Below are 14,123 nucleotides of genomic sequence, written 5' to 3'. Positions count from 1 at the left end.
TGATGATTTAATCAAAGGGCAAAACAAAATGGACTGGCAGTCACACCTATTGGCCCTGGCAAATGTCAATCTAACGGAAGCTAATGACATTGAAAGATAAATACAAAGGAGACAGAGAAAGCCAGAGAATGCAAGTTTTACATTCATCTGAGCGTCTTAGTGTAGATAGGTGATATAAGGCAGGGGTGGCTCCTCCATTGTCTCCTGTTATCTTTTTCCTTCTTCCTCATCACCTTGGATAACCTGCAAGATTGCCCCACTGTGTTATACACACCTTGATAATGGGCTTTCAAAAACAGCACTTAAAAAAAAAAAACAAGAGCAAGATAACTTGATGTGTGAAAGGACCTTGATCACTATCAGTATCACTCTAAGATGCAGTTACGTGATTGCTCAACCAGATGGCTGCCTTTTAACATTTTAGACCAAGATATTACACAGTCATGCCTTCCATGAAGTGCAGGAAGTAAAAAAAACACAGCAAAGGCAACAGAAAAGGGCCTTTGACATTAACCTCTTTTACTAATGTATGGTGCTTTTTCATGTTTGAGTGTTCTGCTATGTGTTTTAGCAGCTCTTTCCTCACAGGGTCAAAAGTCAGATATGTTAGATATGGGTTGACAAATCCAGCCCTACACACTGTCTGATAAGACTGTCAATAGGAGGTGATGGTGGAGAGGTGAGAAGGGCAGACTTTGGACCCGCTTCACTCGCTCTTCTTCTTGCCACCGGCTGCAGCTCCTCTGTTAGTCTCTCTTCTCTTGTGGGAAACATGAAGATTGATTTTGCCCCCCTGGATTTGCCTATGCACAGGAGGCTGCAGACGGCCGTCGTGCTGCAGTGGGTCTTCTCTTTCCTCGCTCTGGGTGAGTGTGCATGTTTGTATATGAGTCCACTGGAAACATCTGGAAATGATGTAGCATCAGTGGGATGGTAATGTTATAACACGTCAAATCTACAGTTAGTCTTTGCTTCTTTACAGTGGGTTTCAAACATGTTGGCCTAGCTGGTCTTGGTTTAAGTGTAAGGGAATGTGGAAGGCAGAGAACTGTTGTTATAATTGACATAGCTGCTGGTGAACCAGAAGAGGGAGCCAAATAAGACATGACAGGCTTTCAACCATTTCTCTATTACTTTTACATTACATGGTCAATACTAGACGGTAACCATACAAAACACTACAAACTAATTATGATTTATAATGTGACAATGCTGTGGTTAAGATCTGGTGAGGTGTAGGCACAAAAACACTAGAGTCTCAATCACAAGCACTACAACTGACTGAGCGGGTGGGAGGTGTGTCCTGTGTCGTCAGTTTATTATTCATTGATGACTTTTTTTTTATGAATTGACCACCTTTGGCAGCAATAACAATGAGTTACAGACAAACAACATCCAACAGATAACACCAAATATGTCACAAAATCAGATGAAAAATAGAATGCAATTATAAAACCATGTGACAATTCATCCTAAAAACAAACTTAAAGGCACTTAAAGGTGCAGCATGTAGGGTTTTGAGGGATCTATTTGTAGAAATGGAATATAATATTCAAAAAATTATTTATATTATTATTATTAAGTTTGAGAAAAAGCACATTATCTTTGAGCCACTGTAAAACAGAAGGGGGAGTAAGCAACTTGTGGCTGGTGAAACTAATCCTTGCTTTGGCAAAGATTAATTAATCAATCTGACTCTGAGGTCCCAAAGATAGCAATCAATGGACGGAATCAATGTAGAAGTATTGGACACTGTATTCAAATAATCAGACCAAAAATGATATAATTCTGGGCAGAAGAAAGAAATATGACTCAAATGACCTTGTGGGTTCAAACATCTGTCACATTTGTCCTCTACCTCTGGACACATTTCAAATTTAGATTTTTTTTAACTTAGCTAAGTCCACATTATCCCTGGGAACTGCTGGTTGGTAATCACTGCTGTATACTGTTCCCAGAGGCCCTGCTTTACTGTCTGTTCTTTTAAATAGGAGTGAATTAATCAGGACCAGTTACATCATAGAGGCAGTGGTCACATACAATACAAGAATGCTCATCTCATCCTCCGAACTCAAGCTCGTTCTATTCCACTGAGACAGAACAATGTTAACACAGATACTTCTAGATCATTTCATCACTGGTGTCCAAGTCATCGCCTGGAGGGAGTGATTCTTTATTAAATGTATAGATGGGGTTTGGCAACTGAACCTGATGACTGTGTGAGCTAAAAAAATAAATTAAAAAAAATCATTCATGGTGAAATGTTAAATTGACATGGGACATTCTCACACAGCACAACTGTTATCAGTAACCACCAAAACCACCAATGATGTCAGCAGCAGCAGCACTGAACACTAGTGATGCAGAGCTGAACACTCATGAAATGGATAATTGAAGCCAAACACATGATCTTCTCGAACCTTTCATATGATGTGTTTTGCATTTGTTCTGCCACATCAGAACTGATGGTTACTTTACTGTTTACATTATGTTCTAGCTGCTCACTATAGGAACTCTGTCTGTCCTCAGCACCCACCTGCATCGTCCTGTTCCTTTACCTGCTGTTCACTCGCTTCTGGCTGATCAGTGTGCTGTACGCTGTCTGGTGGGTCTATGACTATGACACTCCGTCACGTGGAGGCCGCAGGGTGCCCTTCTTGTGTGGCCTCAAAGTTTGGGAATACATGAGGGATTACTTCCCCATCAAGGTGAGAGATAGCCTTTAGACAGTTGTTGTCCATGGCCTACATGTTAATCACTATATGTATACTTAATATTCACATCACTGGCATTTAGCTGCCCTAAAGTCCATGTAAGGTGCGGTGGGATTTAGAATAGGACATCAGAACATCTCTCTCAGCCAGGTCATTTAATCTAATCTCAGATCTCCAGCTATATACAGGCAGTGGCCCTTATCTCTGTCCTGGCAGCAAACAGACCACTGATGGACGATGTTCCTTTGCTCCCTATAGTCAGGCACTGTATATGCACACATAGCCTCCCCACATAAACAGTAAACCTTATTGTTGTCTGATTAAACACAGTACTGCAGGTTCTGTATGTCAATTTGAAAACTGTTACTGAACTTAACTACCAATACTTGGACTCGAAAAGACTATTTTCAAGGACAAAAACTAATAGGGTACATACAAGGTGCAGAGCCTGACTCGGTACAGCTGGATGACTTTCATTTCTTCATACTTCCTGTTCTATCATACGTTTAACACTTTATTTGCTTTCTTGCCATTGAGTAGATTGATACCATCACCATATCAGTCTGTTGAATATGAAGCTGAAGGTAGGAGGCAGTTAGCTTAGCGTAGCATAAGGACTGAAGGTAAAGGGGAAACAGCTAGCCTGGTGCTTCCCAACCTCTGGGTGATGAGGCATCTCCAGGAAGTCACTGTTGGAGGAATAGTCACACACATCCCTTGTTGTTTTTCCACTTTGGTTTTGTAAGGATAAAATGTTTATTGTATTCAAACTTTAGAGGTAGGAAGAGGTTAGGAAGATAACCCTGTTTACTGTATTTGTAAAAATTGACATGTTTACCTTCATGGAAATGTGGTCTTCTTTCATAAAGTTAGTGTAAATGGTAAAATGAGTTGAAGCAGCATTGTATATGGAAAGGAACAACTTAATGTATTGCATTTCATGCTGAATTTACAAGAAGGCTTGAATGACTTTGGAAGAATTTGGCATTTTCACTTTTCACAAAGTTTTAAGTTTCACCTCATGGAAAAACTCTCAAAATTGTACAATTTGTAAGGGAGTCTGGGGATGTTGCAGTCCTTCAATGTGGCCCAGGACACATGTGCATACACATGGCTAAAAGAACATGGTCACATGTGGACCACACCACCTCTGAATGTGGTCTGAGTCATAAGATCTCAAATGCATCCTCAATGCGTGTTGGGGTTGTTCACACCTGTACTCAGAGCTGTCCACTTGTGTGATCAGATCACTCAGGACACATGTTGATACTGTTAATACCAGGTCTGAACAGGGCCTAAGGGAATTTCCCAAAATGTTAAACTATTCCTTGAATCTTGTAGCAAAGCATTGCCCTTCTAGTGATTATTCACAGATTCTCACCACATGCTGCTGCAAACCGAAGATATTTTAGTGTTCAAAGGCACTTATAGTGGAAATACAGAAGGCTGTTATTCAAAGTGAAAATGGATAACAAGTTTGTTACAGTCATGACTTTAAACCCTGAAACCATAAACTTCAACATCACGTTGAAAAACACGTATTGCAGCCTCAAGAATGAGGAGAAATCATAGAAATCCAGTGAACATGAAGAGTCTGTCGGAGGCTGGTTACTAATTACACTGACACACATTATCCAATGATCCAGGGTGGATACAGATTACTACCAATGCTGTACAGGTTTCTTCAAAACAAAGGCTGCTCACTTGTAGGATTGGTTTTGGAATTTGTTTGCGAGGAGAGAAACTTGTAGCATCTATTCAGGCAGGTTAGCAGCTCTTTTACTGTGACACTGCAAACATTTTAAACTGTCCCTGACTGCTCAGTACAAGGGTCTCTCTTGAAGCCTGCAGTGTCCCTCTTGTGGTCATGCATGAATAGTGCATCCATATGACTTTAATTTGATTGAATGTATGACTTTTATCATGAGTATTTAGTCCAGTATTTACATCAAATTCAACAGTAGGGTTTGATGTTGGGATTTTCATTTATAACCCCATGAAAAATAAATGAACTTCATTGGAAAATGCACAGAGAACAGAAACCCTGTTGACAACATCCACCACATGGATGTACATCGAGCCCCTGAGCACTTTGGACTGTACTGATAAAAACAGAGTGCAACAACAACAACACAAGTCAGAAAGCATTTTAAAAAGAGCTCTGCACACATTCTCTTAAACCCTTTAGAAACCATTTCTGTTTATTCATTAGAAATCTATTTTATGAGAGGTGCTGCATGTGTTTTACATGTTTGTATAATATGTATACAGACATGTCTAAAATGTGACATACACAAAACTCTTTTTTTCAACAGCATATATGGGAACAGACAAAGTGAGTTCACATTTTTTTTTATTTTTATAAAGAAAACAAGGTCAGTATCTGTTTATATGAGGCCTTTACAGCCATAAGTGACAACACACTGGTGCATGTTGGGCTGTTTAGTTGAACTATCTGCGCTTATCAGATTCTTGTCATCTATATTAATTTTACAGCACGGAATAAAGTAAAGTCCCAAAAACTTCTGAGATTAGACCACCATTTTGAAATATAGATGATGTATAGACGTTACTGATTTACATACAGAAATATTAATGCTACAACTGCTACTATCATCATCACCATACTTTATTTATGTATGTTTAAAAAATTGATTTATAGCCAACATTAACATATAGAGACGAAAGAAAAGAACTAAGACAAGAATGGTATAATAATAATAGCCAAGATAGATAAGGTAGTTACAGCAGTGAGCGCCATAAAAGCAGCACCATATAATAATAAAAGTCAGGAGAAGACAGGTACAGAAGTCATAATACTACAGTAACAGTAACAATAAATAGAGCAAAATTAGTCATTGACACAAGTGCAGTGATACAAGACGCTAGACTAGAAAAAATGGTAGGTACAGCTGACAACAAGACTGCAAATGTATTATTGCATTATGTTTGCATGATATTCAGATTGAATTCAATTTAATTAAATTTAATGGAGATCCTGTCTGCCTTAACACAGAGGACCAACAGGTGAAGTGAATAACATGAATCACCAGTTACAATGCAATGTTCTGCTGTGAAACCTCGGGTCCTGGCGTCCATTATGCCACTTGACATGCGCACCCATATATGGGCCGTATGGCAACAGCGCTCCATGATGGCAGTAGCTTTGGGTAGGTGATTGGGGTCAGAGTGAATGCCAGGTTTCACGGTTTCCGAGCAGAACATTTGATTGCAACGAGATGATCAGTGTTATTTAAGTCACCTGTAAGTCCTCTTAATCTTGTGGCTGATCGTATATTAGACAGAAGAAAACTATTCCTACTTTTTCTCTCTGTGAAGATAAACACGAATTCACTCATTTCCAAGAATAAGAACTTCTAATAATCCCTCCACACACCGGTATGCAGTTCAAAGTTAGTCATTTCCTGTATCATCTGACTGTATGCCACATTAAGTCTGAGACAAAGCGTCAATGTAAGGGTAAAGAGAAGCAGTGTCCCTTTGAGAGCCTAATTAGTTTCATTGGTGTGTTTTTTCCCACCGTTTCTAATTCCACCATCATCAGCTCAGACTCAGACCTTACCAGCTGATGTGCACTCTCCTGTTTTTTAAGAGGACACGACAGATTTAGACAGGATGATGATGCAAATTCAGATGTGAATAAAGGACTGAAAGAGCGCATACTGCTCCCAAGGCTGCACAGTGCTTTCTACGTGAGTTTTTTCTGATAATATGAAATGTTCTGCATTTGGATCTGCAACAAAATACACGCTGAAATAAACAGCTGATTCTCAGATGGTGGCCAGCTAAATCTGTGATTGGTCACCAGTGGACAGATCTTTTGTTTATGAGCAGCTTTGGTCCTGATTAGAGGAACTCAAGCCAATGATTAACTGGTATCTCGGGGCCAGCAGAAGCAGGTACCCACAATACAAACAAAGTGGACGAAAAACAACATAGTCCAACATCGTGGCTTGCTAATGTTTTACATTCTACGGGTGATTGGCTACAAGAAAATGTGTAAATGTGCACCAGGTGCTGCGTCAGTGCTGGGTGAATTTTGACTCTTTTATCTGATAATAGAAAGGGGGGGGGGGGAGACGACGACAAAGAAAACAATAAAAACAAAAAGTCGAAATAAAGAAAGAATCAAAGTGTATAAAGTCTCCTCTTTGAAACAGCCTATTTGTCCCTGGGTAGCATCGCTCCCTGATGATGACTTATCTCTCACACTGATACAAACAGTGAGTGGGAGCAGATTTGTTTTTTTCTACACAAGGACACAATGCTTGCCTTGAGGTGCAAAACAAACTACCACACATGACAAGCGACTCTTTACTCTTGACAGTGACCTTTAAGGCCTCTCACTATCTCCTCCCTACCCACTCTGGGCTGGTGGAGGCATGTAAACAACGCTCCGCAGGTGAGATATGTTATCTACTCTTGTACAGTTGATGACCAAGAACCATTATTACTGACAATACAAAGAAATATTTCCCAGTTTCCAAGGATTGATGGCATGTGCAAGGGTTAACACTAGAATCACATGCCAAACAGAGAAATCATCCATAAAAAGTGCAAACATTAAAGCATCTCTTCAGGATTCCTGCCCAGTGACAAACAAATGTAGTATGATACTAATTCCAGGGTGTGTATAGTTGATTAGGTTGCAGCCTTTAATTGTGCAGACTAACAGACTAACATTTCAACACCACTGTGTCTTCATCAGAGTCAAATGATTTTTCCCCCAGGGAAGTCTTTGTCCTCAAATGGAAAAGAGGGCCTGGTTTTAGCAGCGTGCTGTTGGAAGATGCATGTTGAACCCTGATTCAACTCAAGTTCATTTTGAGTTTTCGATAGATTTGAGGTGCTGCCCAGGAGTCCCATCACCTCTATAAGTGAACTAAGGACCCTGCAATCAATACTTCTTCACACCATTACACTTTACACAGTATTGTTGGTGTTTGGGAGTACTCCTGCAAATGTGAAAAAAGTTGGACTTCAAGTTGTACTTCGTACATGGTGTCAATCTGTATGCTATACTCAGATTATGAAAAATAAAAATGATTAAGGATTCTATATTACCTCACAAAAAATAAAACAGCATAAACAGTGATTAAAATTGTAAACCTCAAACCTCTTTGAGCAGCCCTGGTTTAGAGCTGTGCTAAATAAGTGGAACGCTTTTTTAAAATTTGAAAAATTGTTGCAGGTGCAACAAATAAATAAGAATTATATGTGACACTGATGGACGGTAAAGAGCTTCAGTGTTGCCTATGTACACAGACATAGTAGAGGAACAAGGGAACCTCACAGACAGGTCAAAAGTAAACAGCACCTATCACTCTGCACACACTGACATCTACAGTGGTGTGTTTTTTTTCTAGTAGTGCTGCATCGAGCTCCCTGTTACTGATATTATTATATGACACTATTAGATTGTCAGTACAGTACATCATTGTTTAAGTTTTTACTGTTGTAGTGGGTAGAGGTGGAGCTCCTAACTGCTTTTATACAGTGAAGTAGTTCAGTCCAGAGGTTGGGACCCTCGAAAGGGTCAAGAGATAAATCTGAGGCAAGACAAAAGAAGAAAGAACAAATTTCTGCTGCACAAATATTTGCTATTTTGTCAAATACATGTAATAAAGTAAAAAGAACATTAATTCCATCTGAAATGTTCAGTTTAAAGTAACATAAAATGGAAGTGCTCATTTAAAGTACCTTAACATTGTACTTTAATACAGTACTTGAGTAAATGTATGTTACTTTCCACACTTAAGGTATAGTAGCAGTGTATATCTTACAGTAGGTTGGTTCAAGTTTTTTTTCCGGTCAGTTTGCAGAGGCCACAGGCAGGAGAGGGATGAGAGGGTTCAGAGGGTCAAAGACACTGTTGAAACTGGGATATGCAGGCACATGTTTGGGTTGCAGCCAGCTGGGCCATTCTTGATAAAAGAGCAGGCAGTGAGCTGATCTTTCATCAATAATCCGAATATGTGAAATAAAATATCTTACAAGATGAATCTGAATACAATATATGGACCCATATTCAGACACAGAAATGAAGCAACTTTAATGCATTCATTTTTATTTTCCTTTCTTCCCCCAGCTCGTGAAGACAGCTGACCTGGACCCCAAGCACAACTACGTGGTGGGTTTCCATCCCCACGGTGTGCTGGTGGCAGGAGCCTTCGCCAACTTCTGCACCTACGCTACAGGCTTCAGACAGATGTTTCCTGGCATCACCAGCTACATGCTCATGCTGCCCCTTTGGTTCAGAGCACCATTCTTCAGAGACTACATCATGTGTGCAGGTGTGGGCCCCAGACATCTGAATACAACCAGTTTGCCTATTGGACTTCTTAATTCAACTGAGCATACAGATAAAGTATAGATTCGATCATTTTATACCATTTTGACCACTTCTTATTTCCTGTCTTTTTTGACTGCAGGTCTGATTCCTTCAGACAAAGACAGTGCCAAATATCCGCTCAGCAAGAGGGGTGGTGGTAACGCTGTCGTAATAGCAGTCGGTGGGGCCCCAGAGGCCCTGGATGCCCATCCCGGATCCTACAATGTACTATTGGCTAAGAAGAAAGGTTTCATCAAAATGGCCATGGAGCATGGGTAAGAGCAGAGATCCCTGAGGGAATGGGGAAAGTTTGCTGTTAAATGCAGCTGATGCTCAGAGGTCTGAAAGGATTGTGTCAGTCTATTCATTTTAGGTCTCTTGTGTCTCAAGCGTGGCCTCTTGAAACAGAGGCTCATTCAAGTCCTTCACATGGAATTTCCTGGGAAAGCACATTGGCTGTTATGAGATCAGTTTAGAATAAAACATAATGATGTATACAAAAGGTCAGTAAGTTAATATTAATTAACAACCTCTCCATTAAAATATCTTTTTTTTTAGTGCTCATCTGGTGCCAGTCTTCTCCTTTGGGGAGAATGAGGTGTTTGATCAAGTGGAAAACCCAAGAGGAACCTGGCTTCGATGGACACAGGAACGGCTGCAAAGCATCATGGGTGTCTCCCTGCCTCTCTTCCACGCACGTGGCATTTTCCAGTACTCCTTTGGTCTCATGCCTTACAGAAAACCCATCAGCACAGTCGGTGAGTAAACAGTTTTGTTCATCTGTCACTCTCGGGTCATACAGTGCAAGCAGCAGGTTATATACTGCACGTTGCTTTAATCATGTGAATGACTTTAAACATCACCTGCAGGATGTCAGATTAAGGATACACTGCTTTAGACTTTAGACTCAGGCAAAAACCTGAACTACATTGTCAGTGCCCATGTGTTTTGGCAGACACGTCTAATGTCGCTGAGTTGGTAAAGAGTGTTCCAGTAGATATGATTAATATCAGTGAGATAAAGAGCAGGATTCGTCAGATGTGGCCCAGTCTGATGCAATCACACGTAGCAACAGTGACTGAATCACACCGCAACCTTTTAGACCGGCTGGCATGCAGTCCCTATGTCATCATTTTAGATAATTACCTCCAATAAAATCAAACAGGCCAAACTGATAATTATAAAGTGCACTGACTGTGAGTGTGTTGTCCTTCACCTCTTCACCTCTTCGCAGTTGGACGGCCGATTAGGGTGGAGAGGAACGAGAAGCCAACGGCAGAGGAACTTGATGCCCTCCACCAGCTGTACATGGACGCGCTCAGCAATTTGTTTGACGAGCACAAAGGCAACTATGGAGTGGACAAGGACACACACCTGAACTTTGTCTAAAGCGGACTGATGATGGAGCGGATTTGAATGCTATTTATTTGTGAAACTCTGGTGCTCTGATAATTGTACCTTTTGATCGGCTCTGTAAGCCTGACTTTGCTCTCAACTTGCCTGTTAATTAAAGATAAATAAAATGTTTTTGGTTCTGCACACTGCTGTGTCAGTTTATATAAAGTAGGATTCATCTACTGTGTGAGAAAAGCAGACACAGTGGAAATACTTGTGCATCACTTGTGGGTGAGCTTGTGTGGGACATCGTTCAGAGGGAACACTCATGACACAAGTCCAGTTTTTTAATCTCCCAGAGTTGGCATCTGTCTGGAGTTTTGCGTTTTGTGCAAGAACTGACACTTTCTCAAACAGAGTCATAGGTTGAATCTGGGTTACAACATCATTTGGAGATACTGTCATGAAACACAAATACTTTCAGGATTCTGTATCTCATAAACGGAAAATAAAAATCTTATACACACCACTCACCTGAATTATCTGTCTTTTCTTTCTATAATATGCACTTGCAACATTAAAGGAAAATGTCCACATTTCAGTGATGGAAAGCAACTAAGTATATTTACTCAATTACTGTAGTTAAGTACAGTTTTAAATATACTTGTACTTAACAGGAGGACATATTGCACTTTCTACTGCACAACAGTTATTTCACAGCTATAGCTACTAGTTGCTTTTCAGATTAAGATTTTACATTAACCCCTGGCTCCAGTTTTTAGGCTAAGCTTAAAGTACCATCTCCTGACTTTATCCTCATATTTAACTTATATGAGAGTGGTATTAATAACACAGAGGACTAACAGGTAAGGTGAATAACATGAATCACCATGTTACAATGCAATGTTCTGCTTTGAAACCATGGGTTGAACTATTCCTTTAATATCTGCCTTGTAAGGTATTAAAACTGTCTGAAAAGCGATGAGAACTCAAGACTTTTTAAACATGAAAAAACACAGATACATTATAGATCTTTAAAGGTGCAATGTGTAAGACTTCACTACCTGTTGAATTCATACGCCAAACGAATAACTCCTAACTGTATTCTGCTTATACATCCATGACTGTAGGTGTTGTTAGCCTGTTAGCACCGTTAGCCGTGCAGCTAGCACGTGCAGCTAGCAGGACTGCGTGTGAGTGTTAGTGTTTGCACTTTGGAGAAAGAGGCTTTTTCGACCTGGGGCTAGCTGGTTAGCATGCTAGCTTAAAGAGACATCTCAGCAACACAGTACATAGACGTAATTGACATAACATCAAGTCTGTTGTTTCTTCAAATTCTTAATTTTTTAATGTTTTAAATCCTCAAATCTATTTTAATTACTAAGATGAATAAGATGTGCATTCCCATCAAAGTTGACTTTGATGAATCACCTCAACATGAACTAAACTGGGGTTGACGGTGGTTTTGGTTATATGTAGACAGGAATGGAAAGTAACAAAGTACATCTACTCAAGCTGCTTGATTGCAGATTTGCTTGATTTTGACCGATTGTGAAATTCTGGGCCGATGCCGATGCCGATGTTTAAAATAACAACATGGCCGATGGCCGATGCCGATGTTTTTTCTTTTTGTTATTTATTTCGTTTTTGGTGCCACAGAAACATTACTGAACTATTTTAAATGTCTTTCAGCTCTTCATCATACTATTAATTAGCACAAATTAAATGAGACAAATTTATGAAACAAAAACAACCTTTAATATCAATTTTTAGTTGACATTAACCTTACGGTAATTAACATGACAAGTTCTTTTCTGAAAAATAGCCCTCTTGTGGGCATAGTTATGTTCCCCCCCCAAAAAAAGGAAAATAGAAAGGTTCCTCCCGAGCACAGCGTTCATGCGACATTTAAATCAACATAAACATCGGCCACTGCCATCGGTGAATGTAATCTTTTTTTGCCGATGGCCGATGGCAGTTAACTAGCCGAACATCGGCCGATGCCGATGGTCGGCCGATGCATCGGTGCATCCCTACTCAAGCACTATTTTTGAGCTACTTTATTTGAGTATTTCCATTTTCTGCTACTCTATACTTCTCAGCTACAACTGAAATTAGGCATATATTGTACTTTTAACTCCACTTTCATTTATTTGCCAGCTTCAGTAAGTTACTTTGCATATAAATTTTAGCAATGCAAAATGTAATTGACGATAGTTATGATACAGATAAGATAAAACTTTATTGATCCTCATGGGGAAATTCACAAGCTACCCAACATATATTAAGTAGTTGAACCACCTTAACCAGCCTTTATGTTAAAGTGAGGCACACTGTTATTAATGCACCAATAACCAAAATCCAATAATATAACATTACATTAGCCAATTTACATGATGAGTACTTTCACTTTTTGTACCTGAAGTATATTTTGATGCCAATACTTTTGTACTTTTAAGTAAAAATGCAGATACAGATCTGAGAACATCCCCTCTTACTGTTTGTAGATCAAACATGATCAGCAAATATGAATATACGTCTATATTTATTGTTTTATTCAAGTCTAAATTCCACATTAAAAGGTGAATGTGTCTGGTTTGAATCGTGCCCAAATGATAAGACTGTCTGCGAACTTTGGCAGACACTTTTTATACGAGATGGCAGGCTTCTGATATTACAAAACCAAATGACTGCCAATGCCCCAATCATTTCATCACAGACTGGACGAGACGTGTGTGTGTGTGTGTTGGGCTGATAAAAATGCTGACTGAAAGAAAAAATTACAGCAGTGATGTGATGCCAAAGAGACAAATTGGGAAAATATTACATTTAAAACAAAACGCTGACAAATGGAAAATGAATGTGACTCTTCACCTTCACCCAGGTCATCTATAGGCATCTTACACCAGCTGAAACCAGTCACCAGTAAACCAGTGATGAGTATGTGATGGTGCGTAAATACAATTCTGGAAAAGACGGGCCAACCTGTCATGGAACCTGTCAATGGCGAAGACTGTCATGGAGTTAACAGTGCTGTAGTCATAAAGTTGATAGGGACATTAAGATGAGTAGATTCTCTTATATTGACAGTCTTTAATCATAATCAGAACAGACCAATCACAACAAGACAGAATTGATAGGAAGTCAGTGGGCCAGGCTTTGTGTCATGATATTAAGGACATTATTGTTATTGGGAGTGTATTCATATGTCACATTAGAGTTGTTGTATGGACAAAGCTGCTCACAGCTGATAATTGTACGGTCACTCATTCCTCTCTGGTGGGTGTGAGTGAGGCCAGGCTAACAACATTATTGACTTATTTTTGAAGACAGTGGCCAAAGTACAAAAGAATCGGGGCCCTGTGTTCACTGAATCCTTTGGGTCATATCTAATCTCCTCTTTTTCTTGAAGGAAAACAAATCATAAATGGAGTTCCAGTCCCTGAAGTCATAATAAACATGTACTGTATACCAACGGGGGCTTGATTTTTTTTTTTTTTAATGAATTACAATTTTGAATTTTGTTTGAAAGAATTAAGTTATATGAGGACAAAAGATATGACTAATTACTGAGTCCTTTAGTAAAACAAATACAGAAAGGAAGCTCCCATGATAACAAAGTCCTATCTATGGATGATTTGGTATCTGCCCTACAGATACAGTAGAGTTACGCAAGACATCATTTAAAGACTTGAACTCATCACATAATGACTACATTGGAT

At 39.5% G+C, this 14,123-nt stretch overlaps 1 protein-coding gene across 1 annotated transcript; it reads left to right on the top strand.

Moving 5' to 3' along the window:
* The first annotated feature begins 772 nt into the window (after positions 1-772).
* Positions 773-10,934, top strand: mogat2 (monoacylglycerol O-acyltransferase 2). The gene is made up of 6 exons (XM_073479691.1): positions 773-866; positions 2,530-2,708; positions 8,824-9,028; positions 9,167-9,341; positions 9,625-9,824; positions 10,301-10,934. The coding sequence occupies exons 1-6, from the start codon at positions 773-775 to the stop codon at positions 10,453-10,455; spliced, it is 1,008 nt and encodes a 335-aa protein (XP_073335792.1). The 3' UTR covers positions 10,456-10,934.
* Positions 10,935-14,123: the final 3,189 nt, after the last annotated feature.

Source organism: Pagrus major, chromosome 13 (genome assembly GCF_040436345.1).
Source record: "Pagrus major chromosome 13, Pma_NU_1.0".
Lineage (NCBI taxonomy): Eukaryota > Metazoa > Chordata > Actinopteri > Spariformes > Sparidae > Pagrus > Pagrus major.
This window is presented reverse-complemented; position numbering and strand designations above follow the sequence as displayed.